Source organism: Podarcis raffonei, chromosome 15 (genome assembly GCF_027172205.1).
Source record: "Podarcis raffonei isolate rPodRaf1 chromosome 15, rPodRaf1.pri, whole genome shotgun sequence".
NCBI classification, from domain to species: domain Eukaryota; kingdom Metazoa; phylum Chordata; class Lepidosauria; order Squamata; family Lacertidae; genus Podarcis; species Podarcis raffonei.
The window spans coordinates 8,434,099-8,459,218 of NC_070616.1; the positions used below are offsets into that span (position 1 = coordinate 8,434,099).

Genomic DNA, 25,120 nt, shown 5'->3' on the forward strand with positions numbered 1-25,120 from the left:
CCGTGGTTACTGAGCATGGTCAGCCCTCACTGGTTTTTTGGTTTTTTTAACCATTTAATGCCAGTGTCAGGGTCCCACCACCATCAGGCATGCTGACATAATCATGTGACTATTAGACAAAATTGCATATATAAAAATATGCACAGCAGGATAAATTTACACTAAAATGCTGACAATTTTTTGGGAAGACTTACAAAAAAATAAATTGCAAACCGATGTGGTGAACTGAACCTAAGGCAGGAAAAATGAAAGAATCAACAGTGACATAGTCTCCCATCTCTACCTGAACCTCAGTCATTGGGCCATCATAACTCTCAATCATTTGTGCCATCTTGCAATTGTCAACTCAGCTCAACTCTCTCGTTTCCCTTTTTCTCTGTCAAATAGTGCTGATGAGCACCTAGAGACGGACGGGGTTGAAGAACGTGACGTGGAGGTAAGTTTCCATTTGTTGAGGGTTTTTTTGAGGAGTGAAATTATTAATTCGTATAGCTGGGATCGCCAACCTTTGTGGACCCGTAGGCACCCACACTCACCCTGCAGCCGAGCACACACAGAGCAGCCTGTTCTGCTGGCTACACTGGAATGTTTCTGTTGTTCTCCAGGGGGTGCCCCTCTGGAGATTCAGTCTCAGGAGGTAAAAGCCTTTCCCTGAAACACTTATCCAAGAAGGTCGGGTTCAAGGTGCAGTCTTGTCTCTACAAGCCAAGGTCAAGCACAGTCAGTCTTGGCCCAAAACACGACCCAGAGGCTAGGTGAGGCCACAGTGCAAGGTTGATTAGCACAGAGTGTTCAGGCAACGTGCAACTCAGCAAGGCAGTGGAATCAGGAACAAGGAGTCAGAGACTTAGGCGAGTGCCTGGTCCATCCCAGTGCCTCTATACAAATCTGTGGTGCAACCACATTTGAAATACTGTTTACAGTTCTGCTTGCCTCACATGAAAAAGGATATTGTGGAGTTGGAAAAGGTTCAGAAAAGGTTCAAAATTATAATTTCATTTCACTTTTAATTTGTATACCACCTTTCTATATTACTGTACACAAGGCGTTTTTTGCAGCGACAACATAAACAACAAAGAACGCACACCATATAATGAATATAAAAACAAAGCATAACTTTAAAATGGAATGGCTTATATAAAATAAAGTAATATTCAGTAATTTATTAGAACACAATAAAATTAACTCCCAAAACACCAGCAAATAATTAGACAGAAATTCGCCTTTAACCTGCAATAAGTAATTTAGTAATTACTTGCAATAATCACAGGGATGCGGGTGGCGCTGTGGGTTAAAGCCTCAGCGCCTAGGACTTGCCGATCGAAAGGTCGGCGGTTCGAATCCCCGCGGCGGGGTGCGCTCCCGTCGTTCTGTCCCAGCGCCTGCCAACCTAGCAGTTCGAAAGCACCTTCGGGTGCAAGTAGATAAATAGGGATCCCTTACCAGCGGGAAGGTAAACGGTGTTCCGTGTGCTGCGCTGGCTTGCCAGATGCAGCTTGTCACGCTGGCCACGTGACCCGGAAGTGTCTGCGGACAGCGCTGGCTCCCGGCCTATAGAGTGAGATGAGCGCACAACCCTAGAGTCTGGCAAGACTGGCCCGTATGGGCAGGGGTACCTTTACCTTTACCTTAATTACTTGCAATAAGTAATTACTAAACTGAGAGAAATAAAAATAACTGCAAGTCACAATGCATAAAATACCACAATACATACAAAATCATGAGAAACAAAGACTCACAACTTATGAAATTATTTAATTATATAAGGGGATGGAGAAACTCACCAATGAGGAAAGGTGGTAGGAACTGGGACTTTTTTAGTTAAGAGACAAAGCGAGTAAGAGGTGACATGATAGCATATAAAATGAGGTCATATGTTTTCTATTACTGGGGAATGATCAGGAGCTCACCAAGTTAGTGGCTAAATATCTCTATTTGGTTTTTTGTCATCGAAATATACCGCAGACGTCTGATCTCCCTGGAGACCTAGAGATGTGACGATAGACTGCTCTGCCTCCTTTCTTTTAGCAAAAGTTTTGTGCCACTGGGGAAGTGGTGATTCTGTGTTGATTTGTTTTGGGTGTTTGTATGTGATGCCAATAAAAGGTCTGATGAAAAAAAAATATATATAATGATTCATGGCAGGGAGAGAGCGAACAGAGGAAAGTTCTCCCCCACCCTCTCTCACAATGCTAGAACTGAATTCAAGATAAACATTGGAAGATTCGGGACAGACAAAAGAAGGGACTTATCTTCCACTATTAAACTATTGAATTTGCTTCCACAAAAGGCAGCGGTAGTCATCAATGTTCCTGCCAACGTAGCAGTTCGAAAGCACGTCAAAGTGCAAGTAGATAAATAGGTACCGCTCCAGCGGGAAGGTAAACGGCATTTCCATGAGCTGCTCTGGTTCGCCAGAAGCGGCTTAGTCATGCTGGCCACATGACCCGGAAGCTGTATGCCGGCTCCCTCGGCCAATAAAGCGAGATGAGCGCCGCAACCCTAGAGTCGGCAATGACTGGACTTAACGGTTAGGTGTCCCTTTACCTTTGCCTTTAGTCATCAATGTGAATCCATTAAAAGAGGATTACACAATTTTTCGGAGGATAAGACTATTCGTGGCCGCTAACCGACATGGTTATACTCTTCTTCCACTGCCAGAGTTTGCATGCTTGTGAATTCCAGTTTCTGGAAGCCACAGGAAGGAAGAGTTGATCAGGTCTGGCTTGCAGTCCTTGCAGACATCTGTTTGGCCACTGTGAGAACAGGATGCTGGACCAGATGAGCCATTGGCCTGATCCTGCAAGGGTCTTCTTATGATCTTAATGCAAGGTGTTAGGGGGTGTGCGGGTGTCCAAGGGTATTGGAGATTTAGCCATGCTGAAGTGGAACGATCCAAAGCGTTTCCACCACAAGGCCTGGGGAGGGAGGATGTGGCCGACCAGGACTTGGTATCTGATATTCCCAACACCTGTTTCTTTCCCAAGCACGTGGAAGACCAAGAACAGAACAAATCGGAAGCCGAGGATGATGAAGATGAGGTTGACGACCTGCCGAAGCGGCGAGACCGCTGGCGGCGAGGGGTGATGTCCCGGAATGTCAGCCAGACCAGCGTCTACCTGCAGGAATGGGACATCCCCTTTGAGCAGATCAAGCTGGGCGACCCCATTGGCCAAGGGCGGTGGGGCAAGGTCTACCGGGGGAAATGGCACGGGGAGGTGGCCATCCGGTTGCTGGAAATCGATGGGAACAATCAGGACCACCTGAAACTGTTCAAGAAGGAGGTGATGAACTACAGACAAACCAGACATGAGAATGTGGTGCTTTTCATGGGGGCCTGCATGCACCCCCCTCACCTAGCAATCATTACTAGGTAAGCATCTTGATTTTTAAAATTATTATTGTTATTATTTTGGCACTTAAAAAGAAATTAGATCTGCTAGGGCTTTGTTAGTTCAACAGTTCCAAACTGCATGTCGAAGGTGTGGCTCCTGGCCTCATCTTTTACTTTCCAAAGTGTCCCATCTAAAGTTTATCCTAAAAGAATAATATTGAGCGATAAGCAATAACTTTGTAAGCTACCGAACAATCCATAAATTTAATGAATCGGAAGAAGAGGTGAATAATCCTCTAAAACCCAAGGGTGCATGTGGTGAGCCTAATGAAATTGCATAGGCGGATTTCAGAACTGCTATTGCATTTCTGAGGGGAGCATTACTTTACCTTTGATGAGAATCTTACAGAATTTTCATGGGATCTTTTACATTTTTTAAAAAACAAGTTTTTGGTTTGTGCTGGTGTTGTGTACTGGTGCCCTGTTGATTATATTGCATGCTTCTTTGAGTTACTTGTTGAATGTGTTTGGTGTTTTTTTTTAAAAAAAAAGATATAATTTTGATTTAATTCGGTGTAGTTTTGATATTTGGTTGCCTCTTTTTATTATGAACTGCTATGTGAGCTTGCTATTAGGTGGAATAACAATTTTAAAATACAAATCAGTGCATTGTTTGTTCGAAAAACAAAATCTGGAGATCCGCAGTTATGCTTTTGACCAAGGTTGCAAACCAGCCCCTAACCTCGGTTGCAAGCACTGGTTTGAAGACAACCACATTTAGTTCTGACAGTTATCATGCTGCATCATTTATACCCTTGGACTCTTCTTACCTGCCTACCTATGGATCTGTAGCTTTTTTCAGCCTGGGTATGTGCCTGTTTGTGATGGGATAGTATGAAGTGGGCATAACCATTCCTTATACCATTTACTCATCACAAGACAGTTCTGATTTTTCTTCTTAACTCAATTGTCTACCCACATCTGCCTTAGCTTCTGCAAAGGAAGAACGCTTCATTCGTTTGTAAGGGATCCCAAGATATCTTTGGATATTAACAAGACCAGGCAGATCGCCCAGGAGATCATTAAGGTAAGAAGCATTTTGCATAAGATTATTAAGGTAATATGTAAGGCTACTTGGGATAGGGAACCATTTTTTCCCTGTGGAAAACATGAATTGGGGGCTGGAGCCAATGGTGGATGGAGCCACTGCTCTGCCTTTCTGCCCCGCCTCTTCTGTTTCTCTTGTAAACATTTGAACAGGGATGGAGAACATCTGTGTGTCTCCAGATGTTCTCCCATCCACCCCAGCCAGCATGGTCAATGGTAGTGGATAATGGGAGTTGTAGTTCAGCAACACCTGAAGGCCACTGGTTGCCCATCCTGGATCTAAAACATTGACTGTCAATATTGCTTTTGGCAGTGGTACTTGGAGTTTAGGTTTCTCTGTCAGGGGCTCAGGCAAAGACATCTTTAAATAACTGGCTTTCTTTTGCCCACAAATGACTGATATAAACTGCGTAGGGCAACAAAGCTAGTGATATTTGCTGTGTGTGTGCTAGTAACTTGGGGAGATTCATTTCAAGGCTGTGCTATTTCACCATACCATAGGAGCCCACGCTGTCCCCTTCTACAGTATGGGTGACAGGTGCGTGCAAGATGAGCAGAAAGAGAAGGAAATGTTATATAAAGCAGGAGGGGTCTAGGAGTGGACACAGCAGGGGCTTGACCGGGTAGCATGCCAAGGAATGCAGATCTGCCTGCAAAAAGGCTAACACACTGATGTTTTCCAGGGCATGGGGTATCTCCACGCAAAAGGGATTGTGCATAAAGATCTCAAGTCGAAGAACGTTTTCTATGAAAACGGAAAAGTTGTGATCACAGACTTTGGTCTGTTCGGGATTTCTGGTGTGGTTCAGGAGGGAAGGTAAGTTTTCTTTTGCTACCTCTTTCTCCATTTGCTTCTATGTGAACCAGGAATTGAATGTGGCACCTTCTGCCACTGAGTTATGGCGCCTATAGAAGCCCACCCCCCCATTTCATCTTATTTTCTGTACTTTTCCATCTATAAGACAACCCCATGTATTAGACACCCCCTATTTTGGGGGGGCTCAAATTTAAGAAAATGAGCAATTTGGGGTGGGGGGAATGCCGAACCAAGTATCACTCACCCAACTGGCACGTGCTAACAATAGCAAGCAACACAATCCAAGTTGCCGAAGCGGCAGCCAATCCAAAGCAGCCCTTGACGCATCTGCTACTAACCAGTCCATTTGACAAAGTATCAGCCAATCCAAAGCAGCCCTTGCTGCATCCACAAATAATCCACCCTATTCACAAAGCAGCAGCCTATACAAAGCAGCCCTTGCAGCAGACACCATTCACTCACCCAATCCTGCTCGTGGAGGCAACCAATCACCCATCCCCCCTCTGCACTACCCATGTATAAGATGCCCCCCCCATTTTTTACTTTATTTTGGAGTAAAAAACCCTTGTCTAATATATGGAAAAGTATGGTATCTTGTTCCACTGAGTTATCCCCTCCTTTGAGTTCCCAAGTTGTGTTGGCCTTGTAGAGTACTGGCTTGGATCCAATGCTAGCCCCGCTCAAGGTACACCTGCCAAAGTGAACCAACATGGGTTCGCTTATTTTAATGGCTCTGCACTGCACCAGTGGCAAGACAGGAGCAGTAGCCAGGTCAGCTGCAAAGCAGGTAAAACTTTTGTTGCCATCTTCCTGCTTTGCTTTGCTGCTGCGTCCCCCTGAAGGGAGAGGAGAGATGCCAGGGTCATCCCTGGACGACCCACCCACCACTGATTTGTAACATTGGCCTTGACCCCAGATTTCTGGGTGGGGTGGAAAGGTTAAATGGGGGGAAATGCTGGTTCGATGTTGATGATTTTTGGACTAGAGGGAGGTTGAGGTTTTGCTTATTTGCTATTTGGGGGGTTAGAGTATTGCTTTGCTTATTGTTTTGAGTATTGTAAATGTTGTTCGCTACTGGCATGTCCCTGTCCCTGTCCCCCGTCCCACCGCATGGATGTTATATGAAATATGTATTATATGACGTACACCCCTTTTCCCTATAGTATTGTGTATTGTACAGTGGTACCTCAGGTTAAGTACTGTACTTAATTCATTCCAGAGGTCTGTTCTTAACCTGAAACTGTTCTTAACCTGAAACACCATTATAGCTAATGGGGCCTCCTGCTGCCGCCGCACCGCCAGAGCACGATTTCTGTTCTTATCCTGAAGCAAAGTTCTTAACCTGAAGCACTATTTCTGGGTTAGTGGAATCTGTAACCTGAGGCGTATTTAACCTGAAGCGTATGTAACCCGAGGTACCACTGTATACCTTTTTTCATTTTGTTGTAAGGAACTTTGAAACCTTTGGGTGACAAGTGACTAATAAGTTTAATAAATGAAATGAAATTCTCTGAGTAGAACTTTGCTGGGTACATCACCAAGTCCAGTAACGCCCCCCTTTCTGACACCAGGCGCGAGAACGAACTGAAACTGCCCCACGACTGGCTGTGCTACCTGGCTCCAGAGATCGTACGTGAGATGGCTCCGGGGAAGGATGAGGATAAGCTCCCGTTTTCCAAGGCAGCTGATGTCTATGCTTTTGGGTACGTGTGAGAACATCAGTAAACGCTGACTGGTTAAAAAGGAGAAATTTCGTATTGCAAAGGCCTGCCTAAACAGTCCAGTTTTCCAAAGACTCACCCGAAAGAAGGGAGGGATGATTCCCACTGAACTTCAACTGGCAGGGAGTTCCGCAGGGCCTGCTCCATGATGTTCTTGGTGACGTGTCTGTCGTTGGGCCCTGACAGTGATAGACCTTTGGCTCTCAATTTTCAGTTCTTAGTAACTTTTCAGTTTAAGTGAGAATACCGTAAGATCTTGGGGACATAATCCTTGGAGGAAGGGCAGAGATGTACATTGATAGTTTTCCTGTTTTAACTTTTCAAAACCTCTCTTTGCCTCTCAGGACTGTGTGGTATGAGCTCCAAGCCAGAGAGTGGCCCTTTAAGAGCCAGCCAGCTGAGGCGTTGATCTGGCAGATTGGGAGTGGCGAAGGCATGAAGCAGGTCCTCTCCACAAGCAGCTTGGGGAAAGAAGTTGGAGTAAGTGAACGGGGGAATCTTCCGTTGGCAGCTGCGCTTAGTACATCAACCGCCTGGGGCCGGCCCAAGCGTTAGGCAGAGTGACAGGATCTCAGGTGCTGGAAAGGGGGATAGCGGTGCTGTGTTCAGAGGGCAGGCCTGCCTCGTGCCTCCTTAGCTAGCCCGCCATGTGCTGGAGGATGCTATCCAGCCTCCATTGTGGGAGAAGCACCATCTTGTCCTTTGCTTCAGTCCCCAAAATGTCTTGGTCCAGTGGTGTGGGATGATGGGAGTTGTAGTTCAACAACACAGGAAACTGCATTATACTGAGTCAGACTATTGGCCCATCTGAGTTGATATTATCTACCCTGGCTATAATTCATTGGCTCTACAGAGTTTCAGGCAGGATTGAACCTGGGTGCTCTATCACTAAGCTATGGTCCTTCCCAAACAACTGGAGGCCTCTAGGTTTCCCACACCTGCTACACACCTGTCTTCTGACTGCATCCCTGTGCAGGACTAAGCCTAAAGTAGCTGGGAACAGCCTAGGCACCCGCAATCTGGTTGCTCCAGAAGCCGAGATGGTAGCTAAAACGTACTCCCCTATCACAACAACCCATGAAAGCAACCCCAAAGGATCCTGGGAGCTGTAGTTGAGTGTGCTGAGAGTTGCTAGGAGACTCCCATTCCAGTCACAGTTCCCAGAGTTCCCTGGGAAGGTGGCTGGATTGTTTAACCACTCTGGGAAATCGTAGCTGGTTGAAGGGAAACTCAATTGCCTCTGCAACTCTGGAGCCAGGATTGAAGCTTAAAACTCCTTGCACCTCCCTTGTTATAACAACCCATGAAAGCTCCCCAGTCTGGTCATGTTTCTCCCTGAGCTGCTTTTCAAAAACATGCCTACCCTTGCCATATCCCCTTTCAATGTGAAGTAAGTAACACAACTGCCTGTTAAAAACGCAATGCCCTCTTTTTAGGAAATTCTCTCTGCGTGTTGGTCTTTCGATGTCAGTGAGCGTCCTAGCTTCACTCTCTTGATGGAAATGCTTGAAAAACTGCCAAAACTCAACCGGAGGCTCTCTCATCCGGGACATTTCTGGAAATCAGCCGAGTACGTATTGCCCTGTGTCCGCTTGCCTCTAAGCTGCTTCTGGAAATCACAGTTGATTATGCTGGTTGGGGACCCAATATCTGCAACGGGGTGAAAGCTTCTGTAGGTTCATGCATATCTGCATTTAACACACTAACATTGCAGCCCCATGTGTCTTTAGTGTGCCCACCGGTGCGTCACAAAGTTGTACATGGTACAGCTTGTACATGGTAAACCATGGTTTGCGGGGAGAGCTAACAAGGTGGCCTCCAAAAATTGTTGAACTCCAATTCCCATCGCACCTGGCCTTTGCCCCTGCTTGCTGGGGCTGATGGGAAATGTAGTCCAACTTTTTTAAAGGGTGCCATTTTGGCTCCCTCTGCAAGCCATGGTTTACTGCGTTTGAGCTGATCACCCTTGGCACGGCTGTGCATAACTTCCCAAAAATAATTCTGGGAACTGTAGTTTGTTAAGGGTGCTGGGAATCATAGTTCTGTGAGGGGCAAACGACAGCTCCCAGGATTCTTTGGGGGAAGTCACTTGCTTTAAATCTAGGGTGTGTACACAGCCAGAGTCCTGCCCACTGCTAAGGAGAATGGCTAAGATCCCCTGGGTCCTAACTTCTCGCTACCTCTGCAAGATAGACTCCTTGTTAGGTTACCAGCTGCCCCTCCTGAATTCACTTGTGGGTTCAGAGGGGCATATACGTGTGTGGTAATTCAGCACACACCTAGACGCAAAGTTCTTTCTTTCAAACAGCTACACCTCCCCTGCCCCCAACCAGAATATCTACATAGAAATGGGGGGAAAGAATTAAGGCTCCGACAGTAAACGCGCTGTTCCAATCTCTGCTTAAAGATACAAGCATCATTCTGCTGTGTGCTCGGATCACAGGAAGCCAGCTTATACTGAGTCAGAGCCTGAGTCCATCTTGCTCAGCGTTTTCTGCAGCTCTCGAGGGTCTCACGCAGGGGACATTCCCAGCCCTACCCGGGTGCAAAGCAGATCCTGTACCGCAGAGCCCTTCAAAGCTAGCTCTGCTGTACGGCTGAGTTTTTAACGGTGAACTAACGCTCCTTCTCTTGTCTTTCTCCCTTTGCCTTTCACCTCCTTCCTTATAGGATGTAGCTACTGATGCAATAGTTGGGTTCTGCCTTGCATGCTTCCTTGTCTCCTAACCCACTCAGCAACTTGGGACAACTGCTCTAAATGTGTGCACGCAAGCACACACACAAAACCACACATGCTGCCGGTTTTTAATCCTTGGATGCCCCTGCTGCTTCTACGAATTCCTTTTCCCCGCCTCTTCTCTTGGTGTGGGCTGCTGTAACTCGAAATAACCATTCCTGTCTGCAAGAACTGTGGCGTTCTACTAACACCTGGTCCAGATTAACCCTTCTTCCGAAGCGTTTTCAGCGGCTGCAGCACTTGTCACCTCGCCTCTTCCTGTCCCGGCATTCTTCTCCTTCCTCTATAGACTTGCTCCCAGCGGTTATTTCTCTGAACTTTTACCAACCAGCATCTCAAGCAAGTTTGTAAGCAAACACCCAAACCAACCAAGCAGTGTTGCGTGCTTCTCCTTTTTGGTGGGGTGAGAGGGGCTTTAAGGAAATTAATAAATCCATCTGTGCATTTTTGGGGCCAGCCAGCAGCAGCAGATTGGAAAACTGCTCTCAAGTCTGTTAAGTTACAGCTTCAGTTGGGATAATTCTTGATGTGCATATTTCCCTCTCCTTCCCCACTAGAGATGGGTTAAAAACAAGAGCGTTTTCAATCCGTTAATTGTTTAATCGGTTAAATCTGTGTAAATTCACGCAGGAGCAAAGCTAGCCGTCTTGAAGCCTGTAACTGTTTTTCTTCTGTTTTTCTTCCTGTTTATTTATCATTCCGATCTGCCTCTCGCCGTTCTGGCTTTTCTGAGAGAAGGCAGTTTTTAACAAGTTATTTGTATTTAAAAATAATTAAAAATAAATAAGGACTTAAATAAAAACAACAACCCGCTGCCTGGTTAATCTTCTCCGGGCAGTTTTTAACTATGACCAACTTAACTGACTAAATTAATGTCAGTGCAGTAGCTCCTAGTTCATTAAAAAAATAATCCTAATCCCATTTGTGTGTTTGAGGCAGCGTTTAACAGGGGCCAGCATTGTGGGGCATGCTTTTGCTTGTGTTTCTGCTTCTCGCTTGTCCCTTCAAGGTGTAGCAGTGGGAAATCTGACTTAAGAGCAAAATTCAGAGGGGCATCACACCCATGACATTTTTCCTCCCCAGAGATGAGCTCAAGGGCAAGAAAGCCAGTGATCCACTAAAAATTTGATTCCATTTTCACTTGCAAGCAAAGCTACCTAATTTGCACTTTGGGAAACAATAGGCAAACTGAATCTCAGCTTCCTTTTGAAATCTACACATCCTTGCTCTCCAGCACCCCCCAAACCCCTTTTGAGTGAGTTTTCCTTCTCAAGAGACCATGGCTGAACTCTCCTTGGATTTGGAGGTGAGCCTGGTTCAGTTGACTTCCTGCCTCAGGAGGCTGTGGATGCTCCTTCCTTGTAGGTTTTCAAGCAGAGGTTGCATAGCCATCTGTCATGGATGCTTCCGCTGAGATTCCTGCATTGTTGGACTAGATGACTCTTGGGTCCCTTCCAACTCTACAATTCCATGATTTGGCAGAGGAAATTCCCCTGCTAGTCCTTTTCTAGGCAGGAGAGTATGGCCCCAGCTTTGTAGTAGCAGAGCCAGTGAACTTTCTGCTTTCCTCCTCAAGGAGGGTGGTCTGAAAGGGACAAGTAGGGTGGGGGATCTTGTCCAATCTTCAGTGCTTTACAGATTTTCATTGGACCTGGGTAGGGAACTAGCAGACCCTAAGATGTTGCTGAACTACAACCCCCCTTATCCTGAGCTAGCTGCAGTGATGAGAGACGAGAGTGCAGCAACATCTGGAGGGCAGGAGAGCTTTCTTCAGGTTTGTGTCCAAGTAAACTAGTGTGGAGGTGGAGCAATTTAGGGAGGCCAAATTTGGCGGCAATGTGTCTTGAGCTAGCCCCAAAATATGTTACTTTTCCTGCACACAGACTGGGTCAGAAACTTGGGGCATGCAGACTTTTCCTGATCAACATGGCGCAGCAAGAGAAACATTTTGCAAGTGACACTGCGTGTTTGTCTGTAAAATAGGTCGTGCCCCTCTCCAATGAGATATATTTCCATATCAGCAGAATGTCATAGGTGAGGTGCCCCCCCCCCCAAATCTTCTCCCTAAGAAGCTTCCTTAAATAGTTATCCTTTATTAGGCATAGCAAACCACACATTATCAAACAAGACACCATATAAAAATTGTGCAAAATACGAGCTCAACATAACAAGGTTTGTCCCGGTCAGATCTTTAACTCCAGAGCAAATCAGTTTGCATAAATAATACACTACTGAATTCTCGATCAATTAAGAACCACTAATTCTCTTTATAATGACCCAGTCTTTCTACATGGACAGCACTCAAAAATTCAGCCACTATTAAAGTAATTTGATCATTCCTGTCCGAAAGCAGGTCCTGAACCACTGGTGGTAAAGAAATCAGCCTATTGAGTTGTTAGGCCTCTAATAATTGTCTTCTGGCATAAATGCCAAAATCACAAGAAAAGAAAATATGCTCCAAAGTATCAGGTTCCTGTTTACTACATTTGCAGAGATGCTCTGCTTCTGGGAGAGCTAAATATCTTCCTCTCACTATCATTGAGGGAAACATATTAAATCTAGCTAACATAAACAGCCTGCACAATTCATGATTCTTCAGATTTGTCATGTATCCCTTTTGAAAATCTCTACACAAAGGGAGATTTAAATAGAGAGGAGAGCAAGTGCTGTGCTTTGCAACCTCAAGAATGGAGAGAACACTCTTTTCTGTAAGAAAGAAGCTTCCTTGAGTTGTACAGTTTCTTCTGTTTTCCTCCCAGACCACTTCAGTGTTTTGCTCTCTTGTGTTAGTACATGGAACCAATTAGCTCATCATCAGCACTTGTTGCTTTTGTACAAGGTCTCAAAGTGAAACTGCTTAATTTCCCTTTTTTCCCACCCTCCCTTTACCCTCCACCTTCCTCTTCAGCATTAACAGTAGCAAAGTTGCCATCCGGTTCGAGCGATTTGCCTTGGGAGATTTGGAATCCAGTAATCAAAAGATATAGCTTGTTGTGTGTTCATGGTTCTCTCTTCATTTCCACCCTCCGGAAAAAAATATATATATCTGTGTCACTCACACACCTGGAAGTGGATCATCGGAGTCCTCTGCAAAGTTTCCCAAATAATTGAAGGGCCATGGGGAGATGTGGTCCCCCCCCAGGCCCCCAACGAGATTTCATTTTGACTTTCGTTACTTTTGCTTCTGACATCTCGAGTCAGCATCTTCTTTACTTTAAAAATGTTTACATTCTGATGGACTGTTGTTGTCTTCCCCTTGTGTGAATTATATTTTTCATGGTTAATAATAAATGTGATAAAAGGTTTTTTAATCTTAAAAAACACCATCCCATTTCCCCTCTCCCTAAATGTTCAACTGGCACTGTTAAAAACAACCTGACTATGAATCTTGGTTTCATCTGTGAAGCAGCAAAGGTTTTCTGTTTCGCCCTGTGGAAATGTTTGATCCGTTCAAAATGAAGTTTGCACACCCCCCCCCTTGGGGCATGTATACATGCAAAGTGTGAACTGGTTCGGAACTGGTTCAGCCGCCTCAGCTTGCTCCCAGAGAATGCTAGGAACCGTTGCTTTTGTGAAGGTGTACGGAAGGAAATCCCATATTCCCTTTTGAGAAATACACTTTCCTAGCCTAATTTGAGAATGATAGCAGAGGCAGAGTTTGGAAGTGGTTTAAATTTGTGTAGACAATCCCATTGTTTTTGTTTTAAAAAAAATAAGCTTAGAGGCTGCTGAAGCAAAGTGGGATAGATGCTATATATTTCTGGGGAGATCTTCAAGTGTGAAATGTTTGTTGCATTCAACGCTGTTTAAATGCAGCGTCAAACCCTGTTTGCTTTCCAGTAGGCATGGATTCTCCAGAAATATAATGGCATCGGGTGATTGGCAGGTGGGTGGACCTATCAAAACTGCCCCATGAAGGGGTAGGTGCTTTTGAATCGGGCCTGCTGGACAAGAGTCGTGTGTCCCCCTCTGCTCCCCTGGCATGTAGTAGGTGATCATTTTTTACAGCAAGCTTCCTACCTCATGGTTTTTGGGGAAGGTTTGGGGTTTTTTGGGAGGTATGTAGGTGGTATCTAAAGAGCTGGAGACACTAGAAGGGAACTGAATAGGACTTTTTCCTTTAGGGAGCTGTCACTTTCTGCACAGCTACTTGTGTCTCCCCAATAACCACTATTTCTAACCGTTTGAGGGAGAGCTGGTCATTCTGTGGAACTCTTATGTTTTTTTGGGTTTCTGGTGTGTACAAGGGGGTTATGGTCAGATTTTTTGTGGGGGGCGGAGAGAGGGCACTTGTTCCAGTGATCCTCTGGTGCTTTGTGTAAGCTGGATGTGGGGAGCCCTTAGCACTCCAGATGTTTCTGAACTACAGCTCCCATCAGCCCCAGTAGGCCCAACGGACAGGAGTGATGGGAGTTGTAGTCCAGCAAAACCTGGAGGGCCTGTGTACACCTGGTGTAAAGGAGACACAGTTTCTCATTCCACTCTTTCCAAAGGATCCCTGATGAGGAATGATAAGGTGGGTTGCTGGAGACTGTGCGGGGAGTGGGACCGAGTTATGTCTGTCTGCTGAGGGAAATCTCAAAAGTTTTTGAGGACTTGAAAGTGGTAATTTATTAATGCTGCTGTTGCCCTCTTCCAAAAAAGCAGGGTCTACCCAAGAAGAATCCTCACTAATGGCTCCAATAAGTGCTCAGCCTTTATTATTATTATTAAGAGCAATTTCCAAAATATGTAGGCCAAGGTATGGTAGTGGGTTAGCCTTCAGGGTTGGTGGCACAAGCACTGTCCAATAGGTCCTTTGTGGCAGGGTAAAGAAATCTCGCAACGCAGTTGTTTGTCTTTGTAGTCCACCAGTCCTGCCATTTTCTTAGAAGACTGTGAAGAAGGGGGGGAGCTCTTTTGAGGCTTTTTCTGTGTGGTGATAACTTGTTTGGGGTTCATCCTGAACCGTTGACCGCACTCCCAAGTGTTGGAGACGGAAGCCTATTTCTGTGGGATAGAACAGTTTTTGTCTTTTTAAAGAAGACAGACTGAAGGCAGAACATCTCATTGGAAGAGAGCTTAAATGTGCTACCTTGACACGGAAAGTACTTTAGAGAAGTACCTTTTTTTGAGGGGGGGCGGAGAGAGAAGAGGTGTTTCTGGTTACTGCGATGCAGTGAAAAGGCCACACCTGCCCAATACATTTACGCAGTTGTGGCTTCCCCAAAGAATCCTGGGAACTGTAGTTGGTTTAGGGTGCTGAGAGTTGATAGGAGACCCATTTTCCCCTCACAGTTCCCATCCCTCACGTCCTTTAATGTTGCTCTGTACACATTCTCTGCACATAGGAAGTTAGCATTTCAGGGGGAAAGAGTTCTAACCTTGCCATGTTCAGTTTTTTTATGAGCAGGGATTTTTGTATGTGTGGTGTGAATGAGCATTCAACCACCACAACAGACGGATGTGGCCCAGACACAGGTCAAACACTGAAAGCTGCAGTTCTGGTGGAAAGTGCGAGTTGTTTCGTGTAAGCCACGTAATATCCGCAGTGCAACTGACGGGCCCAATTTTGGCTTCTTTATCAGTACTTTCCTCTGTATAGTTAATGCTGTGTACCCCTCAGTGCAGCAGGTCCTTGGATTATAATACAGTGCACTCCTTTGGTTGCCTTTTCTAATGAAGAGAGATCCACTCATGCTTGCAGGGAAGAAGAGTTGGTTTCAACTTGCCTGGGGTTCAAACACTTGCCACCAATGGGAAGTCTTACCCTAAGGATTCTTACTAAATTATTTTAATTCCTGTTGCTCTGGGGAACTGTAAACCCCCTCCCAGCACTGCATTCTCAGTTAGGATCATTCTCAGTTTGGCACACCTGAAATTAATAAAACTGCAAAGGAAGAGGTAGCAATTCAATATGCATCAAACATCTCCCTGAGTGCCCAAGAGCAGGGCATGATGGGAATATCTCTCTTTATTCCCAGCATCTGGGAATGTATTTGCCTAACTAGGGGTGACTAGCCTGTGGCCTTGCAGGTGTCGCTGGACCTCAGCTCCTATTTGCTCCAGCCAACTTAGCCAATAGAGATGATTTCAGTCTGGAGTTCAGCAACATCTGATTGCCCAAAGGTCAGCCATCCCTCGAGAGAGAAAGAGAGATTGTAGCTCTATTCTCCATAAATCTGGCCTAACCCTACAGCTATTTAAGCTTTAAAACATGTGATCGTTTTCAGACTGAGGGCCACATTTCCTCCTCTACAACTTTCTGAGGGCCGCATGCCAGCAGTGGGCAGGGCCAGAGGCAAACGTGGGCGAGCCAATGATTGCACAGTAGGCTAATTTCAGCATGCTGACACACCCCTTTCTGACCTCCATTCAGACAAGCACATTGCATTGTCAGTGTTCAAGGATACGTTGGAGCCAGGCCGAAATCCTTAGGGAGCGAAGCAGGACAAGTGAGATGCATGACCCAACACTGTTTACATTACTGTAAATCCAGAGTCACTCCACTAAACCCAGGCGGAAAGCAGGGTGGTGGCAGGGAATGAATGGAGTCCTTTCAGCTGTGGCTGTAATTTACCCACTTACCTAGAGTAAGCCCAGTTGAATTTGATGAGACTTACTTTTAAGAGGAAACAGAAGGAATTGCATTGTACAGCATTGCAGCAGGAGCATTGGACGGGGGTGGGAGGAAGGGATCTCTGCCCCAGTTCGTTCCTAAATATTTGTGGGTTTTCCTTTTTGTGGTGATTGTAAGCGAGTGAATTAGCACTGTGAGGCCGTATCTTTTTTTTCTTTTTCTTTTTGGTGAACTGCAGCTGCACATTAAGGGTCCCCCCCCCTCAACCGCAACTTTGACGGTGTATGTAAAATGAAGTCTGTAATATTGGTGAAAATGGATGTGTGTTTGGGGTTTTTTTCTCTCCCCCTTTTCAAATGTATTGTAAACTTTGTACAGTAAATATATTATAAATATATATATAAATATATAAATATATTTTCTATCAACTTGAGTTTGGTCTTCCAGAATGGCTATTAATTTAATTTTAAAAGAAATGGTTAGTATTAACAGAGAGCTCTGAGTTTAGTCTGTGCAACTGTTTAAAAAGAGAGAGAGAAAGAAAGAAAGAAAAGAAGTACATTCTATGCTAATGAAATTCTGGATATTTTAGAGTTCTTTTAAGTGAATAAAACTTTGCTCTGGATGAAACACCTGAAGTTGTGTGGTTGTGTGTGTGTGTGTTTTTTAAAAAAATATTGTCCGCCTGTTATCTATTCTTGTTTTGAAAGTAAAAAAGAAATGTCCTCAAGGGTCATCTTGTACAACCTCAAATCTGATACTGCAGCATCTTTTTTTGGCGGCTACTTGGGCTTTGCTTAAAATCCTGTAACGAGGTCTCACTACTTCCCAAGGTGACCTGTTTCACTGTCAAACAGCCCATTTTTTATGCCCCCTCCAATGTTGTAGGACTCCTCTTCCCTGTCCACTGAGCTTTCTTGGGTTCATGATTGCTTAGAGCAGGGGTCAGCAAACTTTTTCAGCAGGGGGCCCGGTCCACTGTCCCTCAGACCTTGTAGGGGGCTGGACTATATTTTGAAAAAGAATGAATGAACTCCTATGCCCCACAAATAACCCAGAGATGCATTTTAAATAAAACGACACATTCTACTCATGTAAAAACACGCTGATTCCCGGACTGTCCGCGGGCCGGATTGAGAAGGCGATTGGGCCGGATCCAGCCCCCAGGCCGGCTTAGAGAGCCAGCAGGTTAGGGAAATCCTCTTCCATCACTTTCAGAGCCATTCCAGTGGTTCACTGGAAACTCTTGTGAACTGTAAACAGAACACCCTGCAGTGACAAGCTTGTACAAGGAAAATCAGCATTTAAAGTTTTGCTGCTTTAAAAGAAAAACTCCAAACTGCTGGCAAACCGTATCAAGCAGAGAGTCAATAACAGAAGAGCTCTGCTTCTCAAAGACACAATGGGCACTTACAGTACAAAGAAAAGAAGTGCATGTTATATGTATTCAACTTTGTACACTTCAACCCCCCTCTCTCCCTGGTGCAATTAATGACTATTCAAATAAACCACTTACCACAACTTTTATGAGGCTTATAAACAGATTCTAAATAAACCCATTGAGCTGGAAGAGGTGCAAAGAGCCATTAAAAATCTAAAAGGCTATAAGGCACTGGGCATTGACCGGCTTACAGGGTGTTCCTCAAACAATTTAGCAATGTGTTATGTACACACTTAATGGCACTATTTAATGAAATCCTAGATTGGAGGGGGGTGTCCCCCCTGACTTGTAGCATCAGTAAAAAATAACAGTGCTTCCCAAAATGGGGAAACCTGATTTAGTGTAATCCTACTGCCCGAATTAGCCTTTGTTTGGAAAGTTTGGAAAGCTCTGTGTTACATTTAGCAAAAACAATGGTCATCTTTGAGCAGTAGCCTTGCTGGATGTCTACAAAGCCTTTGATAGGCTGAGCTGACCCTTTTTAAATTGGATTTGTGATATGGAGATGGACAACCCAGAATCAAGGGCATGCCTCTCTTTACCTATTTCTCCAAGATTGCCCATGGGGGTTGAAAAATCCTTTCCTGCTTAACACATTGAAGGTGTGGTGCAGCAGATGTGAAAAAGTTCCAGCACCATTTTTTTGCACCTGAAAAATAGGAAAACATGTCAGGAATTTTCCTGACTTATGGCAAGCCTAGTTTGTTGGCTTTAAGGGGGATTAGGCAGACTCTTGGAGATGTCTGTCAGCGGTTACTAGCTAAATGGAACATCCCTGTTTAGGGGAGGTGTCCTTCCAAATGGCAGTTGTCTGGGGACACACAGAATACAGCTGTGGCCTTCCTGCCCTGCTTCAGGGCATCCCAGAATCCTCTGCTTGGCCCATTGTTGAAAACTGGACGCAGGAGTAGATTGGACAGACCTCTAGGCTGTTCCAGCATTTAAATGAGCAGGCAAGAGCCAAAATGCATGCCTGAGAGAAGGTGCTTAGTAATCTTAATAATGTTTGCCATCTGTATGAACCACTGCTGCAAATAAGATAGCCCGAGGCCACATGAACACTTTGGGATGTTTATACAAAATGCTTACAGAGCAGCAATAAGAAGCAGGTAACTTACAATCTTACATGGGTGGCACTGTGGTCAAAACCACTGAGCCTCTTGGGCTTGCAGATCAGAAGGTTGGCAGTTCGAATCCCCACGATGGGGTGAGCTCCCGTTGCTCGGTCCCAGCTCCTGCCAACCTAGCAGTTCGAAAGCACGTCAAAGTGCAAGTAGATAAATAGGTACCGCTCCGGTGGGAAGGTAAACAGCGTTTCCGTGCGCTGCTCTGGTTTGCCAGAAATGGCTTAGTCATGCTGGCCACATGACCCGGAAAAACTGTCTGTGGACAAACGTCAGTTCCCTCGGCCTATAGAGCGAGATGAGCGCCACAACCCCAGAGTTGTCTGTGACTGGACCTAACTGTCGGGGTACCTTTACCTTTTTATTGGTTAGCCACACGTTTAGAAGGCATGTAATATCTATTTGTTCTTTCTCATTTTGTCCAAATTATTTTCTTTTGTTTTTGCTCAATCATTTCATCTTGGATTGTTCTTGCATTTTAACAGATGCTTTCATACAGAAAAATTCACCAGCCAACACCTGAAACCATGCATGCTAGTATATTATTTGTGTGGTGGTAATGAAAATGCATTCTCCTTAGCATCCTGCACAGGAAACGCTTACCAAATTTGAACGCCGCAACCTCAGAGTCGTCCATGACTAGACTTAACTTAAAGGTCCTTTACCTTTACCTCATCACAGATGATTGACAAGTGGGACTCTGCAACAATACGTTGCAGTATATCTCAGGGGTGGAGGGTGGTGTTAACTGAGCCCATGGGTGAGGGGGTGGGGACAAAAGTTAGCATCAAAGACAGAAATCCCTGCTCTAATTTCTGAACAAAGAGGCACAGGGAAGGAGAGGTTTTCCTCTTGCGGACACAAACCAGGAGAGAGATTGCAAACTGTTTGAATGCCCCGGTCTTGATGTTGGATTTGGTGCCCCAGTTTTCAAAACGTTCTGAATCCTCTCCAGAATTTGGATTCATTTGAGGCTTTTTGTTTGTGTGCTTAAGGCACTCTGTAGCCTGCTGGTCCTAGGCAGCTTATAAGACTGCCAGGACACATGCAGGCAGTGATGGTTCAGGCAGTTAAGAGAAAGAGCAACCTTTGTACAAACCAGCAGGGAAGAGGATGGGGACAAAACTCGAATCAGTTGGCTCTGTCTGTTTTTGCTACTGGCGCCACCTACTGTTGGGCTCCCTGCCTACCGCCCTACCAGTTTATCTCACAGAAGTGTTTGATTTGGGGCAGAGGGCAAGATATAGATTTAATTAATAAATGCCCCACCACCACACACAATAAGGAGATCAAGCTATAGACATTGGAATGTAGATTCAAATAAAATTTCTGAGCTTATCCATTGGGGTTGTGCTTTGGTGGAGCAAAACCTGTAGAGGAGGGGGAAATGGGATTTTGTTTGCATTTCAGTGGGGGGGCTGCATAATTCACGTGCCTCGAGCCCAGAATGTGAACCAAAACAATGGGCACAAGACGTTGGACATAATACTATGTTTGCTGACTGGGAACAGTTGTGGACCACCGGGATTAAATTTACGGCATGCAATGCCTTAAGAGAGAATATTATGAAAATGATATACAGGTGGTACATGACCCCAGTCAAGCTTGCAAAAATCTATCATTTGCCCAACAATAAATGTTGGAAATGTAAGGAAAATGAAGGTACATTCTTTCACCTTTGGTGGATGTGTCCCAGGATTAAGGCGTTCTGGGAAATGATATATAATGAATTGAAAAGGGTATTTAAATATACCTTCTTGAAGAAACCAGAGGCCTTTCTCTTGGGCATGGTCGGCCAAGTGGTGCCAAAGAAGAACAGAACTTTTTTTATGTATGCTACAACAGCAGCAAGGATACTCATCGCAAAGTATTGGAAGACGCAAGATCTACCCACTCTGGAAGAATGGCAGATGAAATTGATCGACTGTATGGGACTGGCAGAATTGACGAGCAGAATCCGTGACCAGGGAGAAGAGTCGGCTAAGAAAGTTAGATGGTGTTGGATTGAAATTGAGAGGTTTCTAGCTGCAATGATATATAAGAACATAGATGGGGGGGGAGGGTTTGAAAAATAAGGTAATGTTACAAGCTGTAATGCTTTAAATGAAGGATTTGCTGAACAAATAATCTTAATTGGGATACAAGAAGGAGAAGTATGAGGAGGTCTGAGAAATTTGTTATCTAAAAGTATGGTTTATGAATTTTATGCTTTTGTTTAATGTTTCTGTTTGTTTTGTTTGTTTGTTTGTTTAAAAAATTGGAAAACTTAATAAATATTCTTTAAAAAAAAAACAGAATGTGAACCAAAACACAGCAATCCTTTGAAAATTGCACTTCTCCAAATTTTGCAATGCAGTTCGCCCACCAAAAGCATAGGGGAATGTGTGTGTAAAAATGCAGAAATCAGTGAACATAACATACAAAAGCACATTATATTATGGAAAGTCACTTGTAGAAAATGTGCCTTAATTGAGTTTGTTAGGAGAAATTCGCACTGAAAGCCTGATGGATGTGATAGATTGCTGCAGATATGCAGACAACGGAATTTAAAATTGGCAAAATGAGAACCTCAAATTGACGGATTTGCCTTTCCCCTGTGAAAGCAACACCAGGGTTAAAGAAGTGCCAACTTGTTGTGCTTTTTGTGAGCTGCTGGTGCCATCTGGTGGCTACTCCTCAGTGGCACACCTAGTCCATTTTTGCCTGTCAATATCTCTCCCTGAGCCACCAAACTCCCAGTTTCTCCTGGGGCGCAGTGAAGCTATTAGCGAAATCATCCTGGACAAGTGTTAACCTGGGTTCACTCCCAACATGTACAGGCCTGGTTTAGCCACGCAGCAGGTGGAGGTGGTAGAGTCCTGTGCAACGTTAGAAATTTGCCAGGCGCATTCGCCAACTGCAACCATGAGATCTCTGGATGCCAGGATGGCAGCTGACGTCTCCATCTGGCTGGCCCCTCCAGCTTTCTTAAGCAGGTCAGCAGAAGAGCTCATTTATTTCATTTATATCCCACCTTTTCCTCCAAAAAGTACGTGGTGTTTATTGTAAGAAGCCAGCTAGACAAATAATACGCCAGCATGCCAGATCACATCCACCACCAGCCCCCAAAAGCACAGGTTAAAGCTGCACGACCCTAGGCCTCAAATTGGAGCCAACATACGCTTTCAGAAAAAGGCACATGGGGCTGTCCTTCGGGGATTGTGCAGCATTTCAGGTGGGAAGAAGGGCATGGCAGAATGTGCTCTGCTATCAAATATCCCCTGCCCTTGGAAATATTAAAACCAGGGATGGAGGACGGGGCAGTTAAACGAGTCCCCAAAAATCCCAAGTCCCCACCACAGCCTCAATCTAAGGCCAGGACAACGACCGTTTACATAAGCACCATACATGCATAACAGCAAAGAAGCTGAGAAAAGCAGTCTATAAAACTGCAGCAAAAAGCAGATACCATGTACAGTGGTACCTCGGGTTACATATGCTTCAGGTTACAGACTCTGCTAACCCAGAAATAGTACCTCGGGTTAAGAACTTTGCTTCAGGATGGGAAGAGAAATTGTGCTCTGGTGGTGCGGCAGCAGCAGGAGGCCCCATTAGCTAAAGTGGTGCTTCAGGCTAAGAACAGTTTCAGGTTAAGAACGGACCTCCAGAACGAATTAAGTACTTAACCCTAGGTACCACTGTATTATACAGTTTCCTCTGACTATGCCAGGCATGTCCGAAGTCCAATTCAGGGGCTTAATCCAGCCCGCCGGTCGGTTTAATCTGGCCCGTGTGGCAGTTTATTTCCTGGGGTAAAATCCTAAAAAAGCCTGAACAACTTCAATCCTAAAAAAGGCTCAACAACTTCAACCCTGAAAAAAGCTCAAAAACTTCAGTCCTTAAAAAAGAATAACAACTTTGGTTGGCCCTTTGGTCGGCCCTCATGGCCCTTCATTTCATCAAATCTGGCCCTCTTTGAAAAAAGTTTGGACACCACTGGACTATGCGATATAGAAAACTGTAGAAACTTCACACATAATGACCGAAATTCAACAGTTTGGCCAATTTCCTTGGCTCCAACGGCTAATGACTCCTCTGGAAGAGGGGTATCCAGGGCTCCCCCTGCCTCCATAATCCCTTAAGCATAAAGTCAGTACTCCTTGCCCCTCCATAAGGTGTGAACTCAGCCTCACAATAGGAGGCAGGAAGCGATCAAGGGCAGCATATACTCCAGACAGAAATCCACCGGGATGGTGGATTGAATCCTGAAACTTTCAAAGGAGAAGCGCAGGAAATCCTTGCAGCTAGGGGAGTGTAAATACCTTTATTCTTTGGGGAAGAGTGTAGTTAAAAGGTGTTGGGATCTGGGGTTATTGACAGCGGTGGCTGATGGGCTCATGTTTCTACATGCCAAGCATCCCTACTTTGTGACGTATATTTGTGATGTATCAATAATATTATTGTATTATCAGTTGTCTTTTACCATTGGCCTTTTGTAAGGGAGGGGATCCCTCTCTGTGAGTGGGAGGGGCTGTGAATATTGTGGGTGGAGTCTTGTGCATGGAGCATGCCCAGTGGCGTGACCTGGTAGGGCCAATGTCCTCTTGACTCTGGAGCATGCCAAAAGCGCAGGCTGATGCCAAAGGCACGCCTTACACTTCACACAGCAAATTAAAATACACATTTATATGTCAGGTATTTTACACCACCCCTCCAACTGAGTAATGGATGCGTCAAACTGGGGTTCGTAGTTAACTCTTTAAATGTATAGTGTGTGTACACAGTCCTAAACAGCATCACTGATCAGCTTTACCAGTTTTGCTCTGCTGTAGCTAAGGAACTGGTGAAGATAATAATAATAATAATAATAATAATAATAATAATAATAATAATAATAATTTATTCCCCGCCCATCTGGCTGGGCTTCCCCAGCCACTCTAGGTGGCTTCCAAAAAAATATTAAAATACCATAATACATCAAACATTAAAAGCTTCCCTAAACAGGGCTGCCTTCAGATGTCTTCTAAAAGTCTGGTAGTTGTTTTTCTCTTTGACATCTGGTGGGAGAGCGTTTCACAGGGCAGGTGCCACTACCAAGAAGGCCCTCTGCCTGGTTCCCTGTAGCTTTGCTTCTCGCAGTGAGGGAACCGCCAGAAGGCCCTCGGCGCTGGACCTCAGCTTCCGGGCAGAACGATGGGGGTGGAGACGCTCCTTCAGGTATACTGGATGCCTCCTTTAACCTTCCTTGGCGTGGATGTGACCTTGGGCTCCTCAGTCCTGCCGGTTCGTTGCATCAAATATCTCAGGAGAGCCAGCTTAGCAAGTACGCAAGAGTCGGCTGAACAGGAACAATGGTTTATTTCCCTTATAAATTAAAACAGCACCACTAATTAACTAGCAGGCACACACACACAAGTAACCTGCGTTCTGTTGCTGTCAATTAAAGGTGCATCAACAGTTCATAGCGCTGGATTCTTTTCCTTGCTGCAGGGGAATTTTATTTTTTTGGGGCGTGTTCCTGTCCCCTATGCAGATAGGGACCAGTTTCTTCACACCAGTTATCCCCAGGCATGGCTTTCCCATGGCATCTGGTTGGCCACTGTGGGTTAGGTGGGCCGCTGTTCTGATCCAGGAAGCTCCCCCCCCCCATGTGCTTGGATTTTATTTAGCACGTTTGCCATTTGTTCTGACAGAATCCTGCTCCTGCAGAGGTGCACTTCATCCTCAGAACAACCCTGTGAGGTAGACTAGGCTGAGAGAATATGACTGGGCCAAGGTCATCCGCGTGTGGTAGCTGTGCAGGAGATCTGAAGCGCTGAGCTCCTCTATCCTAGTCCAACACTCCCTGAAGAAGGGAGTGGGGAAGCAAGGATCACACTCACAAGGCGGGAAATGGGTTCAAGCACAGTCATTGCTCCCCGCCCCGAGAATCCTGGGAACTGTAGTTTCTTAAGGGCGCTGAGGGATGTTCAAAGACTTCTATTCCCCACAAAGAGCTACAACTCCCAGAGTTCTCTGGGAAGGGTGGTTGACTATTAAATTAACCTGCGGGTTGTAGCTCTGTGAGGGGGAATAGGAGCTCTCCTAACAACTCTCAGCACCCTTAACCAATTCCCAGAATGCTTTGGGGGGAGCCATGGCTGTTCAAAGTGGTATGAGACTGCTTTAAATGCACAGTACAGATGTGACCAGGGTTGGTTACAGTTTGCACAGTTTCATACAATTGTAGGGTTCGGCTCCTACCCGGTGGTTCCAGAAAGCTGTGACAATGGCAAACCCCAAAAAGCTTTGTTATGGAAAA

General features: G+C 45.2%; 1 protein-coding gene across 1 annotated transcript in view; it reads left to right on the forward strand.

The window, feature by feature from the left end:
• Window positions 1–15,852, forward strand: part of KSR1 (kinase suppressor of ras 1) — a 108,200-nt gene extending 92,348 nt beyond the window's left edge. The window contains exons 13-21 of the mRNA XM_053367924.1: window positions 388–436; window positions 2,988–3,373; window positions 4,325–4,421; window positions 5,125–5,258; window positions 6,830–6,961; window positions 7,324–7,459; window positions 8,416–8,549; window positions 12,625–14,457; window positions 14,497–15,852. Of these exons, the coding sequence (XP_053223899.1) occupies window positions 388–436; window positions 2,988–3,373; window positions 4,325–4,421; window positions 5,125–5,258; window positions 6,830–6,961; window positions 7,324–7,459; window positions 8,416–8,549; window positions 12,625–12,703 (1,147 nt within the window). The 3' untranslated portion in view covers window positions 12,704–14,457; window positions 14,497–15,852. The remainder of the gene's footprint in view (window positions 1–387; window positions 437–2,987; window positions 3,374–4,324; window positions 4,422–5,124; window positions 5,259–6,829; window positions 6,962–7,323; window positions 7,460–8,415; window positions 8,550–12,624; window positions 14,458–14,496) is intronic.
• The last annotated feature ends 9,268 nt before the right edge of the window (window positions 15,853–25,120 follow it).